The 21,870-nt window shown below is 41.1% G+C and overlaps 1 protein-coding gene and 1 non-coding gene across 2 annotated transcripts in view; one reads left to right on the plus strand and one right to left on the minus strand.

The window, feature by feature from the left end:
- The window catches only part of LOC145412186 (glutamate carboxypeptidase 2-like), a 63,059-nt gene extending 45,590 nt beyond the window's left edge, over window positions 1-17,469 (plus strand). The window contains exons 10-16 of the mRNA XM_080282114.1: window positions 895-1,068; window positions 3,354-3,356; window positions 4,201-4,350; window positions 9,005-9,110; window positions 10,766-10,847; window positions 14,774-14,866; window positions 17,271-17,469. Of these exons, the coding sequence (XP_080138240.1) occupies window positions 895-1,068; window positions 3,354-3,356; window positions 4,201-4,350; window positions 9,005-9,110; window positions 10,766-10,847; window positions 14,774-14,866; window positions 17,271-17,469 (807 nt within the window). The remainder of the gene's footprint in view (window positions 1-894; window positions 1,069-3,353; window positions 3,357-4,200; window positions 4,351-9,004; window positions 9,111-10,765; window positions 10,848-14,773; window positions 14,867-17,270) is intronic.
- A 2,132-nt stretch (window positions 17,470-19,601) lies between these two features.
- LOC145412315 (5S ribosomal RNA) lies at window positions 19,602-19,720 on the minus strand. Its single transcript, XR_013899574.1, has one exon. It is a non-coding gene; the product is annotated as a 5S ribosomal RNA (ribosomal RNA).
- Between the last annotated feature and the right edge of the window lie 2,150 nt (window positions 19,721-21,870).

Here is a 21,870-nt window from a genome sequence, read left to right on the forward strand (position 1 = left end):
ATTTTTACGACGTGTCGGCGGGTCTTCTGGTAGATCAGTAAAGTCTGATATTATGAAATTCAAATCCTTAAACTGTTTCCTGCCCGAGCGGGATTTGAACCCGTGTCCGTTAGGACTGCAGGCCAACTCTCTACCGATTGAGCCACGCCTCCCCTCTTGGTACTAAGAACATGTAAACAACATCCAAGATAACATTAAAAATAATATTTTACTCTTGCTACCGCCAGAAAATTTTAACTAGCTTTTGGACTACCATCTCATCAAATTCGAGTTATGATACAATTAGCAAATAAAGAATTCGACACACTGATGTCGAAATCGGACATATTCTGACGCAAAATTGTCTAGTTTTGTACACTGTAAGAAGAACACTTCCTTTCTGTAGGCCAGGTCCTGGGCATTCAGCTTTTCAGTGAATAATATAAGGTAGGTAACAGTGCGAAACAAAATACTGTACCTAGAACGTGGCCATATGAAATGGAATGTTTCTTCCAACTATTCCCCGATCCACAGGGGTGGACAACTTACATCAGAAAACGAGCTTTCCTACAAGTAGCAGAAGAATCTTTAGTAGAACTATTTTCTAATTTTCTTTTATACGGCCTATGTCTCACTCCGACTTCAGTGTGACGTCTTGTTTAGTTTTATCATTGCTGTCGTCTCTTGTAAATATTACTTAGCCTCTTAGGCTAGATATACGAACTGGAACGGTGAAGATACAGTAAAGCCTGGGCAGAGTTCTTCAATTACTGGGATTTTTTTTTTTAGTTGAAAATAATTATTTTGATGCAGCAATAATAACACCCCAACAGTTAAAAAATAAGGAAATAATACATAAAGAACCATATGGTAGGTAGCCTCCAAATCTCACGAGAATATTGTACCCCTGCACAGGTACCAGCACCAGACCCAAAGCTAGGCTATGTGACTCTTTGGGACCACTGGACTCAGCGGGTGAGATACTCGGGCCAGGACCACATAGATTATAACCTGGCCTCTATCAGCGACCACGCCCCTGTCTACCAGAGAGCAGGCGTTCCTATTTTCTACACAGTGTGGAAGAACAATGTAAGTCACTGAGATTAACCCTTTGAGAATTATCTGTTTGCATTTGATTTCACATGCTTGGTCGTATTCTATGCGGTTTTGACGATTTTGTAATACAACCTCAGTGGAAAACTCTGCACATTACAGTTTCAGTAGTCTTTGGCTGAGAATTTCATACCTCTGCCTTGCACATTTCGAATAAGGTTTCGTATTCATGGCTTTGGTGATTTCAGTAACATCTCTACTCATTGGAAAAACCTGCACAATGATACACATTGCAAAAATCTGCACATGTGAATTCTTACTTTGCATTATATTTTAGATAACTGAGTCGTACTTTAAATGACTGGAGAGTCCACGAACCCTCTTTCACAGCCACACATCTGGCACATTTGACCTCAGTATTCTCCCGTATGCTGTTGAGGCAAACCATGTCGATGTCAAAACAACATAAATAACTTGCAAGAGAATTTCGAGATTTAAAAGGCAAAATATCTTAATAGAGATGAAGTGCTTTGAAAACTTCTATGCCATGTAGGACGCGGAACAACGAATATTAATTGTATTTTGGTCAAGGGAAACCGTTGGCATCATTACCGCTGAAGATGTCATAAGTTGGACTTTGACCCAGAATAAAGAACGCCATACATTATTCCAGCTTATGATGGACGGTTGTAGTCAACTCTTAGAAACTCAGCATAGTGCAGTTAAGTACTTCACTAAGATGCGCTCTTGGTTTAGTTAGTTACCTCTGCCAAAGAAGCTGGAGGAGGTTATGTATTCACCATGTTTGTTGCTTGCTGAAATCGAAAGGTTCTGCAAGCATGTTGGTCAGGTCCGTATGTTTGTCTATCTGTCTGTTTGTTTGTCTGCACTCTACAGGTGACAGTTTTGCACCAATCGTCCTGAAAAAGATCTTCGGGACCCAGTGGCCGGCCCAGGCACCATTTTTTTCAAATTTCATATTTTTTTTTTCCTTTTTACAAAATTGGATATAAACGCCTGGCGCACCTGACAACGCAGTTTTTAGTTCCGTAAACCCATACTGTGCTTCGCAATGAAACGGGAAAAATTTTGCCAAGTGGCTGCCTACACGTCGGTGAAAACTAAGCAGACACATGAACGCCAACACGCCGATGAAAACTAAGCAGATACAATCGGATCCATCCGGCAAGCGCTCTGCCTATGGCTGTTTCATGTTTGTTTGTTTGTACACACGATATCTCCAAAAGTTCTCGATGAATTTCAGTGAAATTTTGTGGAAGGATGAGCCACGGGCCACGAAAATACTGATTAAATTTGGGGGCGGATCCAGATCCGGATCATATATTTCCTGCACAATATCTCCAAATTTCCTCTATGAATTTCCTCTATGAAATTTTGTGGAAGAGTGGGCCATGGGTCAAGGAACAATTGAATAAATTTGTGGGCGGATGCCGCTCCTATGTATTCCACACCATATCTCCACGGATCTGGATCCTTTTTAATGGCAACTGCATTGGCGGAAGTATGCGCTCTCAGATTGCTTTCTAGTTACTGCTGCTGTCAGTCGATTTTATTCAGCGTGGGAAGGATCTCTCTAGTTACTAAGAATAATGAAGGCTTCAGGTAATTTTCTAAAAGTATCTTACGCTGAATGGATCATCAGGTAAAAAGAAGAATGAAATAAAAAGTGTGTAATTGGATTGATAATCTTGTTTTTGACAGCATATGACCTCCAGCTTAACACAACATCTGTGAATCTCCGGAACATGAAATTAAGGCAGTCAAGTAAGTGAACCCAGAAGTGATAATTATGACCCAACCCTACTTTATACTTCATTTCGTTGACTTATTTTTTTTCCCTCAAAATGCTGGCGACTGTACTAAATTACAAGGAAACTACTTTTAGTGAGTGGGTCAGACACGTTTTCCTTAAACTTCTCCACTATGAAAAATCTCTCCAAGACAAAATAAGTTATCTATACATAAAACAACAGAATATAAATGTAAATATGATGTAGTTACAACCGTCCCTTAACTAAAATAACTGACAGCCAATTCATTAAACGATATTTACTGGCATGCTACTTACATCCTTACATACGAAAGATCCCCAAATCTTTCCCAACGGTTTCAGTAAAGTTAGGCTTCAGTTATGTCGCTTATCACTTATGGTAAATCCTTTAGTTTGGAGTTAGGTGGTTGATCTCATATAGTACTTGAATTTTTGTGGATGTATAAATCAGCCTTCAGACGGAAGGAGGTTATATCACTTAACAGAGTCTCGTCACACTGGGATTGGAATCGAACATATTCTGACACAGTTTGTTTGTGTATGTCGGGGTAAATGTTGAAAGAAGACAGCGTTGCACTTGGTCACGCTCTGAGCATTGTTTTTCAGCGCCAGACATAATATAGGCAGCAGTAGTAATAGTAGTGGTAGTAGTGGTAATAGTAGTGGTAGTAGTAGTAGTAGCAGTAGTAGTATAGGAGGAGGAGGAGGAGGAGGAGGAGAAGTAGAAGCAGTAGTAGTATCCCCAAGCTCATCTGAACATCAACCTGGTTAACTGCAGTCTGGATTTGACCGTCTTTCGCAGTCCACTGTTCTCCTTTCGAGGGATAGCGAGGGGACTGAGGCAGCTTTACCGCCTGGTCATATGGAGGCTACCACATGAAGGTGTCCCTCTCCAGCTCAATAATATAGGTGCCAGAGTGAGAGAAGGAATGTCTGCAATACTGATTTATGAAACGTAGTGCTTTTCTTCCAGTTTCAGTCCAGACCTACGTGATCGGACTGTTTATATCAGAATGTGTCCAGTCCTGACCTCAGTGTGACGAGTCCTTCACAGTAAACTGACATAATTTTACAATTTTCTGGTGAGGCAACCGTCTGAATTACAACAAAATTTTCCGCTAATGTCCTCTACGACTTAATCTTTTCACTCTTATGATGTATATCTCTTTTATATATACTGTCTCCAAACAACTGTATTCAGCTTGGGTTAGACTTTTCGATTAGGAATGGTTAGCTACATTTTTCATTTACCTTCTCAATAGCAGAGTCCTTTCTTAAGCAGCCATAGTTATGCCTGTTGCTTGGCCTGGCTTTAAGCTCGCTGATGTTGACTGTTCTCCTAGCCTGAACCCCTCATATTCTTTTCTCATCTACAGCCTGAACTGAAGCTGTCCGACTATCCCATCTATCACACCACATACGAGGACTTTGACGCTATGAAGAACATCTTAGACCCGACTTTCAGTTACCATCTGGCTCTCGGTCGCCTCTGGGCACTCATGGGTATCGGCCTGGCAGACGCGAAGGTAGGCTAAAGTTCTCATGAGTAATTTATAGCCAATCCTTATACGCTGCATTTTTTATGTCTGTTTCTGCGAATAATTTAGCAGCGACTTAGGAAAAATCTTATCAAACCTTCATTCGTAAGAATAAAAATGATTTATCAATTCCATCAATTTACAATATGAAGAATCTGTGATATTCTGGAACACATCTGTGATGAGGACTTACTGGACAGTCACGGGTATCGACTTTGCAATAGGGAATGTAGGACAAGGTTCTCGTAGGTTATTGTTCTTGTTGTACTGTCGTCAGGCACATCTAAAATCGTACTCGGAGGACTATAGGAAGCCAGCTACTTCAGCCGGTCTTTCTCTCTCTCTCTCTTTTTTTTTTTTTTTTTTTTTTTACGATAAAGTATGTCTGTGTAGTGAGACTGAGTTGCATTGGTGGTGTTGTCCGAAACCCAAATTCATCTGGAGGTAAACCCACTAGGCTGCAGGAAACCGACTTCTTCAAACACGTTCTCCTCCTCTGAGATCTTTTATTGAGCTTATTCTGAAAGATTATACACGGAGAGAGAGAGAGAGAGAGAGAGAGAGAGAGAGAGAGAGAGAGAGAGAGAGAGAGAGACAAATGTGGAAGTTCAGGAGGGTTGCAGTATTGACGTGGATGTACTGGAATGTGGTAGGCGAAACACCTTGAGATGGTTTAGCGAGAAAGAGAGAACGGGGAATGAGAGACTGGCTTGGAAACTGCAAGAGACTGAATGGGATTAAAAACCTAGGATGATGTGACGGGATGGGAAGGTATACTGTATGTGTGTGGGTAGTGTGAGTTGGAGAGGGGGATGTCTGATGGCAGGGAACAGTGTGGCATGGATGTAATTCATTTGTCTATCTATCTATCTATTGCCAGACGCCTCAATCCCGTTTGGGGTGGCCACAAACAAATCGCCTCCAAGTCAATACAGGATTATGGCATCTCTGTTTACATAGGCAGAGTTCGTGGACAGAGAGAGATACCCGATCGTAAAATCTGGCTGTGAATGCGATAGTTATCATATTTCGTTTTGTTTTTCTTGTAGCTTAAAGAGATTGTTGTAAAATTGTTGTTGTTGTGTGTGTGTGTGTGTGTGTGTGTGTGTGTGTGTGTGTGTGTGTGTGTGTGTGTGTGTGAATTTAAAACACTGTCGGTCGTATTTTCCATTATAAAAAGCACGTGAAACTTGAGAATAACAGGATATGCCTTTTCACTGCAATGACGTGGCCATGAAACTATTGTATTCTAGTGACCATTGCAGCTATATTACTGAGGTGCAGCTGTACTATTGAGATGCAGCTATACTATTGAGGTGCAGCTATACTATTGAGATGCAGCTGTACCATTGAGGTGTAGCTGTACTATTGAGGTGCAGCTATACAATTGAGGCGCAGCTGTACTACTGAGATGCAGCTATACTATTGAGGTGCAGCTGTATTATTGAGGTGCAGCTGTATTATTGAGGTGCAGCTGTACTATTGAGGTGCAGCTGTACTATTGAGGTGCAGCTGTATTACTGAGGTGCAGCTGTACTATTGAGGTGCACTTATACTAATGAAGTGCAGTTGTACTATTGAGGTGCAGCTATATTACTGAGGTGCAGCTAAATTATGCAGATTTAGTGGCTATAGAACCAATTCTGCATCCCACCTCCTTCCCCCATCCTACAGGGATCGTCTTACAACCTTATTATTATTACTATTATTATGGAAAAGGCTGTGATTGTACCCCTGTGCAAAAATAAAGGTGAGCGGAGTGGGTGCAAGAATTATCGTGGCATAAGTTTATTGAGTGTGGTAGGGAAGGTATATGGAAGAATTATTATAGAGAAAGTATGAGAGATATCAGAAGTCCTAGTGCGTGATGAACAGGGTGGCTTTAGGAGTGGCAGAGGATGTGTAGATCAAGTATTTGCAGTGAGACTGATAACAGAGAAGGCTTGTGAAAATGACCATAAGGTGTTTATGACATTCATGGATCTGGAAAAAACTTACGACAAAGTAGACAGAGAGGGATTGTGGAAAGTTTTACGCTTGTATGGTGTAGATGGTAAGCTGCTGGGTGCTGTCAAGAGTTTTTAAGATGGTAGTGAAGCATATGTAAGGGTTAATGGGCATCTAAGTGAATGGTTTACGATCGGTGTGGGCGAGCGACAAGGTTGTGTGATGTCCCCATGGCTGTTCAATATATATATGGATGTGGTGATGAAAGAAGTAAAAACACGGGCAATGGAGAGAGGGATGGCGTTGGTAATGAATGGTGATACATGGAATATCTCAAAATTGTTGTATGCTGATGATGCAGTACTGCTTGCAGGTTCCGGAAAAGAACTTGGTAGGCTAGTGCAGAGTTTTGCTGATGCCTGTGGGCGTCGTGCCTTGAGAGTAAATGTAGAGAAGAGTAAAGTGATGGTTACTGAGAGCGAAGGTGACTCCCAGTGTGATGTCACAGTGAATGAAGAGAGACTGGAATTCCTGAGAGAGTTCAAATACTTGGGTACACTGATAGAAAAGAGAGGAAATTGTGCAAAAGAAGTTGACAGTAGAGTGACACAAGGAAGAAAAGTAGCTGGTGAAATGAAGGACTTGATAAGAAACAGAGGCTTGAGTGTTGCAGCTGCACGAGGCTTACGTGAGGGAGTGTTGGTGCCAACTTTAACATATGGGTGTGAGACTATGGTGTGGCATGAAAATGAAAAGTCAAGAGTAAGAGCAATGGAGATGGGACTGCTGAGGAATGTACTCTATGTGGAGTACAGAGGATGGATAGGATACGAAATAATGTTTTTCGTGAAAGGTGTGGAGTGAGGAAGTCGGTGGACACCAGAATCGAAGAGAGTGTCCTGAGATGGTATGGTCATGTGGAAAGAATGGATAACAATAGAGAGGTGAAAAAGGTATACCTGAGCGAATTTGAAGGAGGGAGGAGGCGAGGAAGGCCAAGAAGAAGGTGGAGAGATATGGTGGATGAGTGTTTGAGGAAGAGAGGTTTGGAAGTCGGTGAGACTAGGGAACTGACAAGAGATCGAGCTGGCTGGATGAATATTGTGAGAAGTGCATGATCAGGGATTTTGGCACCTCTTGTGAGCATGGCAGCGTCCGGATTGACTCAATCGGATACGTTTGTGTGAAGCTGCAGAATGTGGTGAATATTTTTGGCGTATGCGGTGGAGCCAGGTTTCAGGGGGCTTGAATGATGAGTGAATGGAAGCGTGGCCTATTTGGATTGGGCAAGTTTGTGCTGTCTGGACATTGCTACTCTTCACCCTGCCCTTGGGTGGAAAGGGAGGTCCGGATGATGATGATGATGATGATTATTATTTTTATTATTATTGTGCATATGATCGTTTCCTCATAGCTCATAATCAGGTATACTGCTTCAGAACACTTCAACAACTGAACATAGGTTAACAGTAAAGTAAACAGTACAGTATTTGTAACAATAAAACACTTTTACTGAGACCTGACCATCGAAGACAATAAATGGTTAATGCTTTCTCTGCCATGGACGCACGTGAGTACCGGTATTTCATTTAGGTAAATTCCTGGCTGTGTGTGGAAGCATTCTGACAGATAAGGGAAGGAGGAAGAAGAAAATACAAGTGCTGAGAAGTGAGCTTATTTCTGACTGGTTTCCCTTATAAAGAAACCATTGGCGAAACTAGTCAGGGATAAACTAACTGCTACTCACTTTAATTTTCTTCCATCTTCTTTCCACACCTGACTACCGTACAGAGGTGTGGAAAGCTGAACACTCCAAAGGTTTTCCGAGGCAGTTTTAAACACTTTGATCACTAGACTCCCCTTCAGCTAAGCGACCTTGTATTGTGGGTGCCAGAATAAAGTAACTTAACCCTTTCAGCCCACTGAGGTATTATTTTCCTTTTATTCGTGCTACCTTCAGAAGACTGCATCCATCTTAGAGACGTCAGGCACTGAAGGGGTCAGATGAGACTATTTCTAACTTGACCACTACAGACCATCTTTCCAAACCTCTGCAAAATCTCCCCGAGGTAAAAACATTAAAAAATGCTTATTGTAATGAAAAGGATAACCACTCACTTCGATAATGCATTTTATATTTTATTCATGCAACTTTCAACTAACTCAATGTCAAATGGCCACCCTTTGCGAGATTGTGGTGTCTGACAATAGATAGATAGATAGAACTTTCAGACACTTTTGTTTAGATCAGAAGAGGCTTGTCAAACTGAAAAGGATAAAGTTACTGTACCATTCATTAACTAATTCACTACGAAAACCCTTTCCTTTCCTTTGTCCGGAAGTAGCAAAAACAGAATAATATACGAATCAACTTACTTCAGTGGTTAATAATGTGAGTCCATCGAAGGCCAAAAGCCAAGGATCATGGGTTAACCCTTTGACTCTGCTGACGAATTTTCTTTTTATTCTTGCTGATCAGTTAAATTGACTTTCGAATTAGAGTGATTCCATATAACCTTCCATAATACTTCGTCTACTCTTGAGCTGTTCTAAATAGAGAGAGAGAGAGAGAGAGAGAGAGAGAGAGAGAGAGAGAGAGAGAGAGAGAGAGAGAGAGAGACAGCTATAATGATTAAATAGAAAGTACATGTTGTGATATAAGGCATTAATATCCATCACGTATAACATTGGCCAGCTACTGCCAGTGGATCCCTTGGACGAGACTCTGATGCTGAGGAGGATGGTGTCGGGTCTGAGGCAGGACTATGGACCTTTACTGGACCAACACGGCATCACTCTTGGTACTGTGCCAACCTTACCCTCGTCTGTTAGGTTATCTAGGAAGTAGTTTGCATTTTCTTAACACTCAGGAATATGTGATTTACTCTCAGCCGAATTAAATCATATTGCATTAATTAAAACAGAACACTTGAACCCAACTATGAAGGTTAATTGCGACAGTATTAACACCCTCAGGCTCGTATCACAGTCTTGGTTGAAATTCTGTCTGACGTTAGCTGGAATAGGATACTAGCGTTGTACCGACCATGAGAAGGCTAAATGTAAATGAATTCAAGAGGGACTTGTCAGCCAACCATTTGTACAATAAGGCTTGTTTTACGTCGGCGGTATATACTCGTAAATACCTTAATAATTATGACAAAGGGAGAAACACAATAAATATTTTATTTAATTTGTATTACATTTGAGCTACAATATAACCTTCATCATGAAAAGTGAACTTTAAATTTTCATACATTTACCTACTAGAATTTTCCTCGCTTAATCAAAATAAACTTGTATGAACCTAAATAAAATACGCATGTGTGATCATAGCAATGAATTGGTTACTGAAGACAGATTCTAACTTGCGACCTGATAAGATTACAACCAAACTGACCTGCCTGATGTAAGCCTCAGTACAAAACTGACCTGCAGACATGGTAGCTCAAGGATTATCAGAAACAGAATTTAGTTCACTAGCAATGAATATTCACTCGACAGTAGGAGGACTGTTGGGTATCAGATAACGACCTGTCAGATTTATGCCAAGAGTCAGTCAGAGCCTCCCACTCACGACCTGCCCCCCCCTCAGAAAAAAAAAAAAAAAAAAAAAAATCCATGCAACTTAAGAAGGCCGATGCAGAAATCAAGCAAGTATTATTCGGGAAACATAATGGGTGCCGACTGTTGATTAGCCTACCGTCAAACAAGACAGTTCTGTTGCTGTTGTACATTCTGTAACAAAAAGCCTGTTATCTCCCTTTCTCGTGACATTTGCTAGTATTTTTGACATATACACATTTATATGCTAACAGATCACTCTTCTTGGGACACCACGAACTATATAGATATACTTGCATTGCTCAATCCCTTCTGCGAGGTACATTTAGATCGTGTATGCGTTCAGAGACAGATTCGGGCCTTATAGTCAATATCACCCTTTTGACACGTGTATAACTATCACTCCGTTCACATAAGAAAGAACTTCACGAGCCGAGAAACATGCCAAGACATTCTAAGCTTCGAAATATTACCGAACAGCGGAAAGTGAGAGGTAGAGGAGGTGAAATATTAGGCGAACTTATCTCCCCGACTGTGCCTCTGTCTGTTGGGGGAAATAAGTAAAGGCCATCCACATCTGAATTAGCTTTTTTGTTGGGTTCATGTCAGGCCGGAACTGTTGTATCTCCCCAGTAGAGTTCGTTTTAGCTCCGTGCAAGGCCGGAATTGCTGCATCTCCCCAATAAAAAGCTTTTTAGATCAATGAAGGGCTGAAACTGTTGTGTCTGCCCAATAAAGAGCTTTTTAGATCTATGAAGAGCTTATTAGATCTGTTGTATCTCACCCATAAAGAGCTTTCCCAATGATAGGTATATATTTTTTCATTCTTATGCTCCACGACACTGTGATACCAAGACAAACTAGTAACTGTACGTCCTCCTGTTCTCCGCAGACCACGTGGAGGCAGCCATCAGTCGCTTCCAGGAGGCAGCACTTTCCTTTACCAGTTTTGTGGCCAACCTGACCCACGTACCGTAAGAAAAAGTTTATTGACATTAGCATGTAATAGTACTGAGTAATAACTATGTAATAACGCTTTCACTACGATGAAGCTGACAAACGGTAGTTAAACTAAAGCAGCCTCATGGTAGTAGAGGGGGTTACTGAAGGCCAAACCTAACCTCTTCAGATCTGAATGTCTCTCCTTAGCTGTAGATCACAGCGTTGTTTTTGCTGTTATTGTAGTTTTAGTTATTATGTTGTCGTTGTTGTTGCTGTTGCTTCTGCCCCAGGATTTTGTAAACGTGCAGCTATTGGACTGAAGGAAAACAGGCACTTCAGGCGGATACTTCCAGATATCTCCACCTCTGATTATGATGGAGGATTATTTGTGGTATGTAATTGCGGTGCATGAGGTGAGTGTGCTGTGGTGAGGAGGGCTGCATTGCGGCTAAAACAGAGTAGGTTTCCCATGACGTTCTTAATTATAATACAGAAGCAATGAAAGGCGATGGACACATCATAAAACACGTTTTAGCGAGATATTTTAGGGCAAGGGAACTTGCGTCACCTTGGTGTAACAACATCAGCTTGTCGGAGAGTGAGTTTCCTGTCCTCGTAAGGCCCAGACGCCAGATAAGTGGCGTCATTGACTACCAAGTTGGATGCCGTCAACTTGGTCGTCACTTAGGTAGGTCAGAGCCAGTAGCCTGCGAGCGAGTAACCTACTTTATGTTCCTATAGGACCTACACTAAGGCAGGTCCAGGGCTGCACTGGGTGGTGCCAAGGCAGGTCTGGGGCTGCACTGGGTGGTGCCAAGGCAGGTCTGGGGCTGCACTGGTTGGCACCAAGGCAGGTCCGGGGTTCCGTGAAAAATTGTCTGTTTTGTGATAGTATGGTGCAAGATGTGGGGAAGTGTGTTTTGGTGGAGTGGCAGCATTTCAGTATGGGCTTAGTGGATTCTTTGTGAGTTGTAGTTTATGCTGGTACTGTATCTGGGAAGGGTGGTAAACGCAACGCATTCTGCCTAAGTGTGCTCGTATCTGTCTGGATAGGGAAGGTTCTGAGATGTTGATACCTGGTGGTGGTTAGTGAGCCATGTTTGGTTGAAGGTTTGGGATGACTGGTGAGTATGTGTTTATGTATGTTTCTGAAGTGTGGTATTGAAAGGATTGAGAGGGCTGTTGCTGACATACTGTGTACTGTTGAGTTGTTCGATTTTTGCGTCGGGGAGGGGGGGAATGCAGCATATGGCCAAAAGGATGGGATGGGTCTTGATATGAATTATTTTTGTTTCTTGATGTACACATTTATTTGTGAGGGCTTGATGCCTCGTGTTATTATGCTGCAGGTCCAGCTTTGTAGTTTTTTTTTTTATGCTTGTTTGTGTTAGTTAAGGTTGGGTCCCAGTTAAGGCTATCGCAATTCACTATTATTCTAATGAGTGTTTGTTGACGGTTTTCAGAGATTATTTCTATTATAAGTAAAGCTTGTATCTACAAGACATACGAGTTTGCATCTTATTGACGTTTTTTTGTGTGTTGAGAAAAGTAATGTGTGTCCAAAGTAAATCCAAGAATTTTGAGATGTCTTTCCACTGGCTGTGGTTGGTTAAAGAGGAACCCTTAGGATGTTTCTGAGATTCATGTCTATCTGGAATGAAAAGGGTAATGGCTGACTGGACTGGTGAGGCAGTCATTTGTTGATCTGCCTAAATCGGCGTTCTATTGACCGAAGGCAGAGTTAGAGCTGGGCTTCTGAAGCTGCTGCTTCTTTAGAGCTGAAGTGCTGTGAAACTTGGTGGAAGGCTTTTGGGTCAGACACAGAGTAAACCCGTTGTTTTTACTAGAACGCCAAGTCAGAGGTTACGGTCATAGGGCTAGGACAAAAATTTATCTCCCGAAATCAAGTTACTCAGTTTTTTTTTCAAGCTCTGTCCAAATTTGGGGAAGATGTTGACTGTCGGGCAAGAATTAACTGATTCACTTCTTACAACAATCAGTCAGATGTCAAGGTTACTGAAGAAACTCAAGGTTGGTCCCGTGTGTGTGTGTGTGTGTATGTGTGTGTGTGTACAAAATAACTCAGTTTTGATCCTCTTTCCATCAGTCTTGTTAGACGCACTGAGAGTCGGCAAAGAAGTAAACCTCTTGTTTATAAGAACAATTGGTCAAAGGTCAAAATGGCAGGGCTTGGACAACTTGAACATTTTTTATACGATTTAAACCATATTTCGTGGAAGGGTTGAGGGTAGGGCAAGGAAAAAAAGGATTCTATGTGAACATCATATAATTCAAAGTCAAGTTCACAGGTAAAGATCAAAGCCAGCATTAGAGAGTAGGGTCAACTCAGACATTTTTTTATCTGACTTAAACCAAACCTGATGGAAGGGCCTGACAACAACACAAAGATTCAATTTTAAGAACAATCACTTAAAGGTCAAATTTATAAGGCAAGATCAAAATTTAATCCATGTAGTTTGATGGATGAGTTGAGGATCACTCAAAAGATGGACCTGTTGGTTTTGAACAGTAGGCCAAAGGTCAAGGATACGCGGCACTTCAGCTTCAACTTTTCTTATCTAATGTTGTCTAAACTTTGTGGAAAAGTTTCCTGAAAAGGAAAGATAGAGATATTCGATTTTGAGTATATTCAGTAGAATCGCAGGGGCAGGTCAGGTCAAAATCAATGGGCTAAGTCAACCCAAACAAGATCTGATTTAAACCAGTGTGGCCGGAATATAAAGGCTTAGGCAGGAATGATGCAAATCGATTTTGTGAGTAATATGTCGATCGACGTCGTTCGGCAAAGTCAAATACTGTATTCTTCCCTTGGACCAGGTGGAGGCCGCAAGTGTTGCATTCTCTGAGTGCTCCTTCTTGTTTTGTATTTATTCTTGCTCCCTCATGACGATTATATTCAACGCTGGAGAGACTTTTTGAAATAGAGGAGTTCAGTATAGATTTCATCGACCCCATCAGTATTAATAATCTCCCACTAAGGTGACTAAGTTTGTAGAGAAGCTGAAATAACAGAATCAAATGTACGCCATCAAAACATAAAGTTGTTGAAGTAAGTTTGCTCGTAATACTTAGATTGGCTACCCTCTTCACTTTGGTGATATAGATCTTATTTCACTATAATTTCATCTATTCCGCTCCGTTTGCCCTACTCTTACGAAATGTCTGTCACGTTCCTCCCTGACGCATCATTCAGGCAGAATCATGTATGTGCACAGGAAACACAAGCCTCTCTCGGCTTAGCCTGGCCAACAGAGTGAGTAGTAAAGGAAATGAAATATCTGGCGAACATTTGTCCCGAGTTTAATACTGTGAGCAAAAGTTTGCTGACAGTTCTCTGCCAGCATTGTGTCCTGTGTTCCAATTTTTTTCTTATTCCTCCCCAAACGACATAGAATATCATCCTTCTCACAAATTTTATGGTTCATATTGCTGTCACATATAATTATTTCCTGCAATACTTTCTCATGCAACAGTCGGTAGAGAAGTGAGAGCGAATTTTATCTCATTGCTGTACCTCTTCTATTTCACATTTTCCTCTGCTGGCAAACATTTCTAATTCTATAGAGGGTTAGTGTGATTGTCTGCCCATTGACGATTCTCTCTGGTATGATGCGTCGGGAAGGAGAATGATGGACATACCTTACGAGCCAAATAAATGTTGTAGAAGAGTAATCAAACTTTCGAAATTAAATATAGCTCCCAAACATTACTCCAGCCCTACCTTACTGAAGTTCAGGTTTTGTCTATCTGTCCACGTATCTGTCTGTCTATATAATTTTCTTCTTTAATGCAGGTAATAAATATTTCACCACAAAATAGAGTCAGTACTGTATTAATACAATAAAATGCATCGACCAAATTGTGTTCATAGATCACAGTTGTGAAGAAATGTTTATCTTTAACATTATTAACGATCCGTTGTAAATTCTTTTCGCAGGTCGCTGTTGGCACGGCAGCTGAACGACCAGGTGATGGCGCTGGAGAAGAGCTACATCTTCTCCGAGGGCAGCCCCATCAGGCCTCACATGAAGTACGGTTCTGTTGTACTGTTTCTAGCATAAATATCGAGATGACCGTGTCTTTTCGTACAGTTTTACTTTGCTAACTGTTTTTGTAGATATGAACGACATATTATGAATCAAAACCAAAGACATCAGAAATGTTTAGGGCTATCTCAGTGTGGTACTAATTTTTCCTCCTATTTTAAGTTGTGGTTAGTTTTCTTTTTATCCTCATTTCAATCGCAAACTGTCAGTTCCTAACCCAACCAAATTGAACTATGCAAAGCCTAACCTAACACTAAGTTTTACTCAGTTTTATTTCGTTACCGAACCAAGCCTAATTTAACCACATAAAACTAAGTGAAACTTAACAAAACTTTCCTAAACCTAACATAACCTGACCCAACAAAAATAAACAACCGAAAAACAAGCTTAATCTTACCAAACCTAACGAAACTATACTAAACTATATAACCTAACCTAAGGAATCCAATCCTAAATCAATCATACTAACGTAAATAAGTCTAATCTAACCTAACCTAACCAAACTAATCAAAACCTAATGTAGCCTAGTCTTACCAAACCTAACCTACCACACTGAACTAAATAAAACATAACCGAACTAAACTAAACCAAAGCCAAACTAACCTAACCAAATTAAAGAAAACAAAGCTTACCTTAACCTTACCAAACCTAAACAAAAGTAAACAAAACCTTACCTAACCTATCTTCTTTAACGCGTCCTAACCTTAACGCGGCCAACTAACCCAGACAATATTAACCTAAATTATCATCTATCTTCTGTAAAGTTTTCACTGCTGTTAATAGTCATTCGCGAACTTACCTAAAAGAAAGTTAGTACTCAGTGAAATATATAGTCTGGGAACCTCTTTGTAATCCACGTATATGCAAGAGCACAAATTCGCAAGAACTGATTCACCTCACGATGATCAGTAATAAGACATGGAAGCAATCTACGGAATTTAGTAAACTCTTCAGAATATTATGTAAGAATCACACTGTGGCATTTTTTGCAGATTTGACTCAATTACTATGTTGCTTCGCCAATAGTTAATTTGATTTATTCATGTATTAAATTACTTTTCTTTTTTCTTTCCTCCTCTTTCTTTTAGTCTCGAACCTTTGAGCCACAGACAGGAGGTTCAATACATATATCACCATAATCCTTATCATTCATACACCTTCTATTGTTTGCAGCAGAGAAAAACCACAAACAGCAAATGTGTGTGTGTGTGTGTGTGTGTGTGTGTGTGTGTGTGTGTGTGTGTGTGTGTGTGTGTGTGTGTGTAAAATAACTCAGTATTTTTTGCCCTATTATAACGGTCTTGATGGATATACTGAGGGTATGCCATGGGTTGGTTAACAGTTTTGAGAGAGGTTAAAGGGCTATGTTTTTGTTTTGTTTTTTTCGAAAAAGGTCAACTAACCATTTTTTACATAATGTAGACCAAACTTGGTGGAAGAGTTAAAGGTAAGGGAAGGGAAAAAGGATTAAAATTTGAGACTGTTGAAATAGGGTAAAAAAGTGAGTTATTTCATACACACACACACACACACACACACACACACACACACACACACACACACACAGCTTTGAGTGTGAACAAAATTACTAAACAGTTTTTCTTAGAATTGGATCAGACTTTGGTGGAAGTGTTCAAGGATCAGTGAAGGAACTGAACTGTTATTTTTTAGGGCAATACGTCAAAGGTTAGGGTCACATGGTAAGGTCAACTTAAGCAGTTTGTATTTGAGTTCTCCCAAGCATTAAGGAAGGATTCAAGGTAAAGGAAAGCTAATGAGATTCAGTTTTGACGACGATCCCTCAAATATTAAAGTCATAGGGCAAGGTCATATGCCATGGTCACAGGGAAAAGTCAACTCCATTCTCTGAGAAATTACCAAACAGGTTTCCCTCTTCAACTCCATTAGCTCTAACCCGAAATGATTCAAACTCGTAGGAAGCGATAAGGGTCAGGATGAAGTCATTGTATTTTTGAGAACAATCAATTGAAAGTCAAAGTCCCAGGGCAAAGACTAGTGTTCGGTCCTAAAACCAACTGGTAGGGAAAGTGCTCATTCTTGTTTGCATCAGAAACACGGAGGAGACTATTAAGGTATAATGATAAAAAATTACAGATGCAGAGGTCTTACGAAACCTCTATATCCAACGAGAATACGAACCAGTAAATGATCTGATACAGTTGTGTTATGGTGTGATGTCGCACTATGTGATGTGGCAGTGTAACGGGTGTCAGGATGAGAGGTGTGTGTATGTGTGGTTCAGTAGTGTGCGATGTAATAGTGTGGTGTGTGGTGCTGTGAGATCTGTGTGTGACGTGTGGCACTGTGTGTTTTTGCAAAAGTGTACTGTGAGATTGTAACAGCCCGATTCCCCTTGACCCCCCACAGAAACATGATACTGGGCACGAGCAACTTAAACCAGTACCAGGGCGTGTTGGCTCCTGGGGTGAGGGATGCGCTATGGGAGGCAACACAGTGCCCCGAGTCCTGCGATGGCCACTGGAGACTCGTGAGACACCAACTCTCAATCCTTCAGTGCGTCATCAACTCCGCTGGGCTCATCATGAAGGACATTAGGAGCCTTTAGAACAGCGGTTCCCAATCCTTTCCGTTTTCTGACCCCCCCGGACAAAGTATGATAAGCTCCGTGGTCTCCATCTGCATGTTCATTTAAAGAAGTATAGCAGCTTCGCTCGAATGAGTATAGTCGATGTAAGACTTAAACAGTTCTTTTAATGAAACGTTCAGATACGCTGCACCCCTGTCAAAGAACGCACAAAGTGAACAAAAAAAATGAGTGTTACCGTTGACGCTGCATTTTGCTACCAGCTTGAATATTTTGGCTGTGAAATAGAGGAGGCACAGAAGATATCAGCATCCACGTGGAACTGATTATACTCTTTCTTTTTCGTACTTTACTGCTTTTAGATCTCTTCTTTGTAAAGGCAGGCAGACGAAACATACAGTCAGCCAGTATGGTGAGGCGTCCTTTTCTGACCTCAGACTCTGCAAGGCTCTTCCCTCTGATTACTCTACGGCAAACGTGTCATTCCGTAGGTCTAACAAGTGGTCCTGTATTGCCTCCAGGTATGAAGTACTCAAGATGAGTACAGGCTTTCTCACAAAATCATCTTGCCTCAGTAATATTTTTATAGTTTTCTCACCGGAAATCTAGATAGTATGACAAACTTCGTTTATAATGCATATTACACCTTTTCGTTAGAGAAAGAGAGAGAGAGAGAGAGAGAGAGAGAGAGAGAGAGAGAGAGAGAGAGAGAGAGAGAGAGAGAGATGGATCCTGGTAGTGATTTAACACCTAAGATGACTTCCAGGACCTGTTCTTGCTTATTTATTTTCTCTCTTTTACCTTAACCTTCTCTTTTGGCCTTTACATATTTAAATTTCAACATACCTTCCAAGGATATCGTCCAAGACAGTATTAAAATTCCGCATTGAAAATGAACCTCCAAAGAGGAACTAGAATCACGTCTTTATCTCTCTACTGTCGCTGTTTCAATGGTCACTCCCCTTGTGAACTTTCTTCTTGCATCCCTCCTCCATTACAACAGTCACGTAGCATTTATTTGGCAACGCACTCTGACCCCTTTTTTAGGAGCATGATTACATATTTAGGTAATTTGTTGCTGCTGAGCTAACGACTTTTTGCAATTATTACATCCACACGTCCTTGAAGCTCGGTATGTGCACGTCTATAAATAAACATATAAAACGCTCTTCATCTGATGTAGACCAGACCTGGTGGAAAAGTTTAGGAATAAGAACAGGGCTGACCATTTATTTTTTAAGAAAGTAAGACAAAGGTCAAGCTCACCTGGCAAAGTAATCTTAAGTAATATTTATCCGATTTAGGCCTAGGTTCGTGGAAAGGTTCAGAGTACGGCAAAGATGAAGGCATTTGATTTTGAGAATAACCAATTAGAGATTAAGATCACAGGGTAATGCCAGAAATGAAGGTCACATGGAAATGTCCTTTTTAAAAAGTTCTGTTTCTATTTAGACCGAACTTGGTGGAAATTCTGAGTAATAGGCAAAGATAAAGGAAATTGACGTTCAGAATACTCGGGCACAGGTTAAGGTCACAGAGATAGCACTAAATTCTACCCGTGTGTGTCTCCCCGTGAAGAAAATAGCAATTTCGATATGATTAGAACCTTGGTGGAAGGTTCAAGGCCTAGCCAAAGTGGTAGCCCATTAATTTTGAGAACTAGTCAAAGCTCTTGGTCAAATGGGAAGGTCAGCTTGAACAGTTTTTGTCAAATTTAGATCAGACATGGTGCAATGGATCAGGGATCATTGATGATGTGTTTTGATTCTGGGGACCGCACGTCTAAACCATCAAAGGTAAAAGTCATAGAGCAAGGTGATGTGGCTTTAAGTTCAACAACATTTTTTGGAAAGAAGCAAATGTTCACCCAGTGCCGGAGAAAGTTCCTCTGATCCCTCAGATTACATACCAATAGCTATTACACCTTCTTCTGAAGTAAAATAATTGAGATTGTTATTAATATGCACATTGTTAAACAGCTTGAATCCAACAACTTAACTAGTGACAGACAGCATTATTTTCGCCACGAAAGATCCACTGTTCATCATCATTGCCAGACGCCATGTATCCCAAACAGGGTGGCCAAGGGCTTAGAGTTAATTGTTTTACAGGGAGGGGCACTAATCCTTCACCAACCCCACTTGACGTAGGGATGCCAACAGCATCTGGTGTTCCCAGGCGGTCACCCATCCAAGTACTAACCAGACCCAACGTTGCTTAACTTCGCTGATCGAACGGGAAGCGGTGTACTCAACGTGGCATGGCCGTTCTTGACTCACCCTGTCCATCAGTCAGCTGACCGACATGGAGAAACCCATGTAATACTCAATGATATTTTGGATGCTCTTAAAATAGTGTGGCATCGTTCTCTGCTCTTCAAATTCCTATTTTTAAGATCAATTGGTCAAAGTTCAAGACGAGAAAAGTCAAACGTTCAGTCTTGGACAATGTGGTTGGTAGTGCCAGTGTTATAGTCCCTGGGTGCTCCTTCTTGTTCCAGTGGACCAGTTACAAAATGGCAGTATGCTAAGACAGGCATTTATCCGGACTCATTACTTAATTCACTTTATTCCCACCTAAGGACTGGATGAGAGGGTTGTAAGTATTGGTATTTTATGCCAGAGATAAATTAGTAACAAAATATATTGCTCAGAATATGTTCTGCTTCTCTTATGCAATAAAACAAAATCAATTTGTGTAACTGTGCTCCGTTAATTTACGAAGCGATAATGTTGTGGTCATGTATGTTCTCTTGCACACACACACACACACACACACACACACACACACACACACATTAGGAAATAAAACCTTACACACATCAGAAAGAGAGAAGGACCTAGGTGTGATTATCAATAACAGACTATCTCCGGCTGACCACATCAGTGAGAAGGTACGGAACATGTATACACTGCTTGCAAATATGAGAATAGCATTCACATACATAAATGAAGACATGCTAAGAAGGATAATAACATCATTCATCAGACCAACCCTGGAGTATGCATCAGTAGTCTGGAGTCCTCATCTAAATAAACACATAGACAAGATTGAAAAAGTTCAAAGGGCCGCTACAAGATGGGTAACAAGCTTAAGGGATCTAAGCTACGAAGAAAGACTAAATAAACTGAATCTACCAACACTACAGGAGAGAAGGAAAAGAGGTGACATGATTATGCTATATAAAAGCATATCAGGAAAGGAGAAAATAGACATAGTCCTAAATGATTACTTAACCTATGGGGAAGCATCAGCAAGAGGACACTGCAAAAAACTGGATAAGAAGAGAGGTGATAAAGACGTAAGGAAATTCAGTTTCCCAAACAGAGCAATTGACCAATGGAATGCACTACCGAATGAAATAGTGTGTGCCAAAACAATTCACAAATTTAAGGATATGTATGATAAATATGGTTTAAGACACGGGACAGTACGAGCTTGACTCATTCCTGTAAAAATACAATTAGGTAAGAACAATTAGGTAAGTACAGACTAGCACATCAGCTCGTCTCCGGCTACACCTCCTTGGGTCAACTCCCCGCCCAACTATTTTCGCCCATGGACCTTATTTTTCATCCCTGTGACCCACTTTCTTCCAAAAATTTATGTTTCCCTTTGATCCATTTTTCCTCTTGAACCTACACACTCCATTGGGCCGTTTCACTTTTATTTTTTTTTCCCCCTCATTGAGCAATTTTTCCCGTGCTTCAGTTTTCATCGCGGATTTTTTTTCCCATGAACCTTTTTTCCCTAAAGGACCTCTTTCATATCCATGGTGACATACAAAACTCCCACACGATCACAGGATCCTATTTTCTCCATGGAACTTTTTGTACCCACTGGGCCTGTCGTTCTACCTGGGCCCATATCCCTCAAGGACATATTTTTCACATGGGCCTATTTCAACCATGAAGCTGTTATTCGTATTGGGTCCATTTTCCCCCATCCACTCACCAACCCACCCATCTCACTACCCATTCACCTAGTGCAGCAAGCCCGTGTCCTGGCATGTCCTCTGTAAAGCCACACATCAACCCAGAATGCCCACCCATTCGCACACTGAGGCTATCCACCCCACCCACGTGCCCAGCCCACTAGATAAAACGGTTCTCAGCCTTTATCGGGTCGCTCCCAGGCGCCCTCCATATCCTTGATGTACGTACATATCCATCTCAACGCTTTCTGCCATCATCTGACCAACAACTTATTCCCTAATTAGTGTTGTTATCATTGCCACAGGTTCAAGAGGACGTTAATCCAGGTGAATAAAAGATGAATTAGCTCTCCTCATGTCCACTATACCCTTGGCGGGAGATTGGGAAGGGGAGTTGAGGGACGTTCATAATATTAGCTGGGGTTCAGTCCATCTTTCAATGTTACTAAGACCTCTTGGTATATTCAGTTTTCTCTTGAAACGACTAG

The sequence above is a fragment of the Coenobita brevimanus genome, chromosome 92 (genome assembly GCF_032717465.1).
Source record: "Coenobita brevimanus isolate Jiangsu-jjx chromosome 92, ASM3271746v2, whole genome shotgun sequence".
In the NCBI taxonomy this organism is placed as follows: Eukaryota; Metazoa; Arthropoda; class Malacostraca; order Decapoda; family Coenobitidae; genus Coenobita; species Coenobita brevimanus.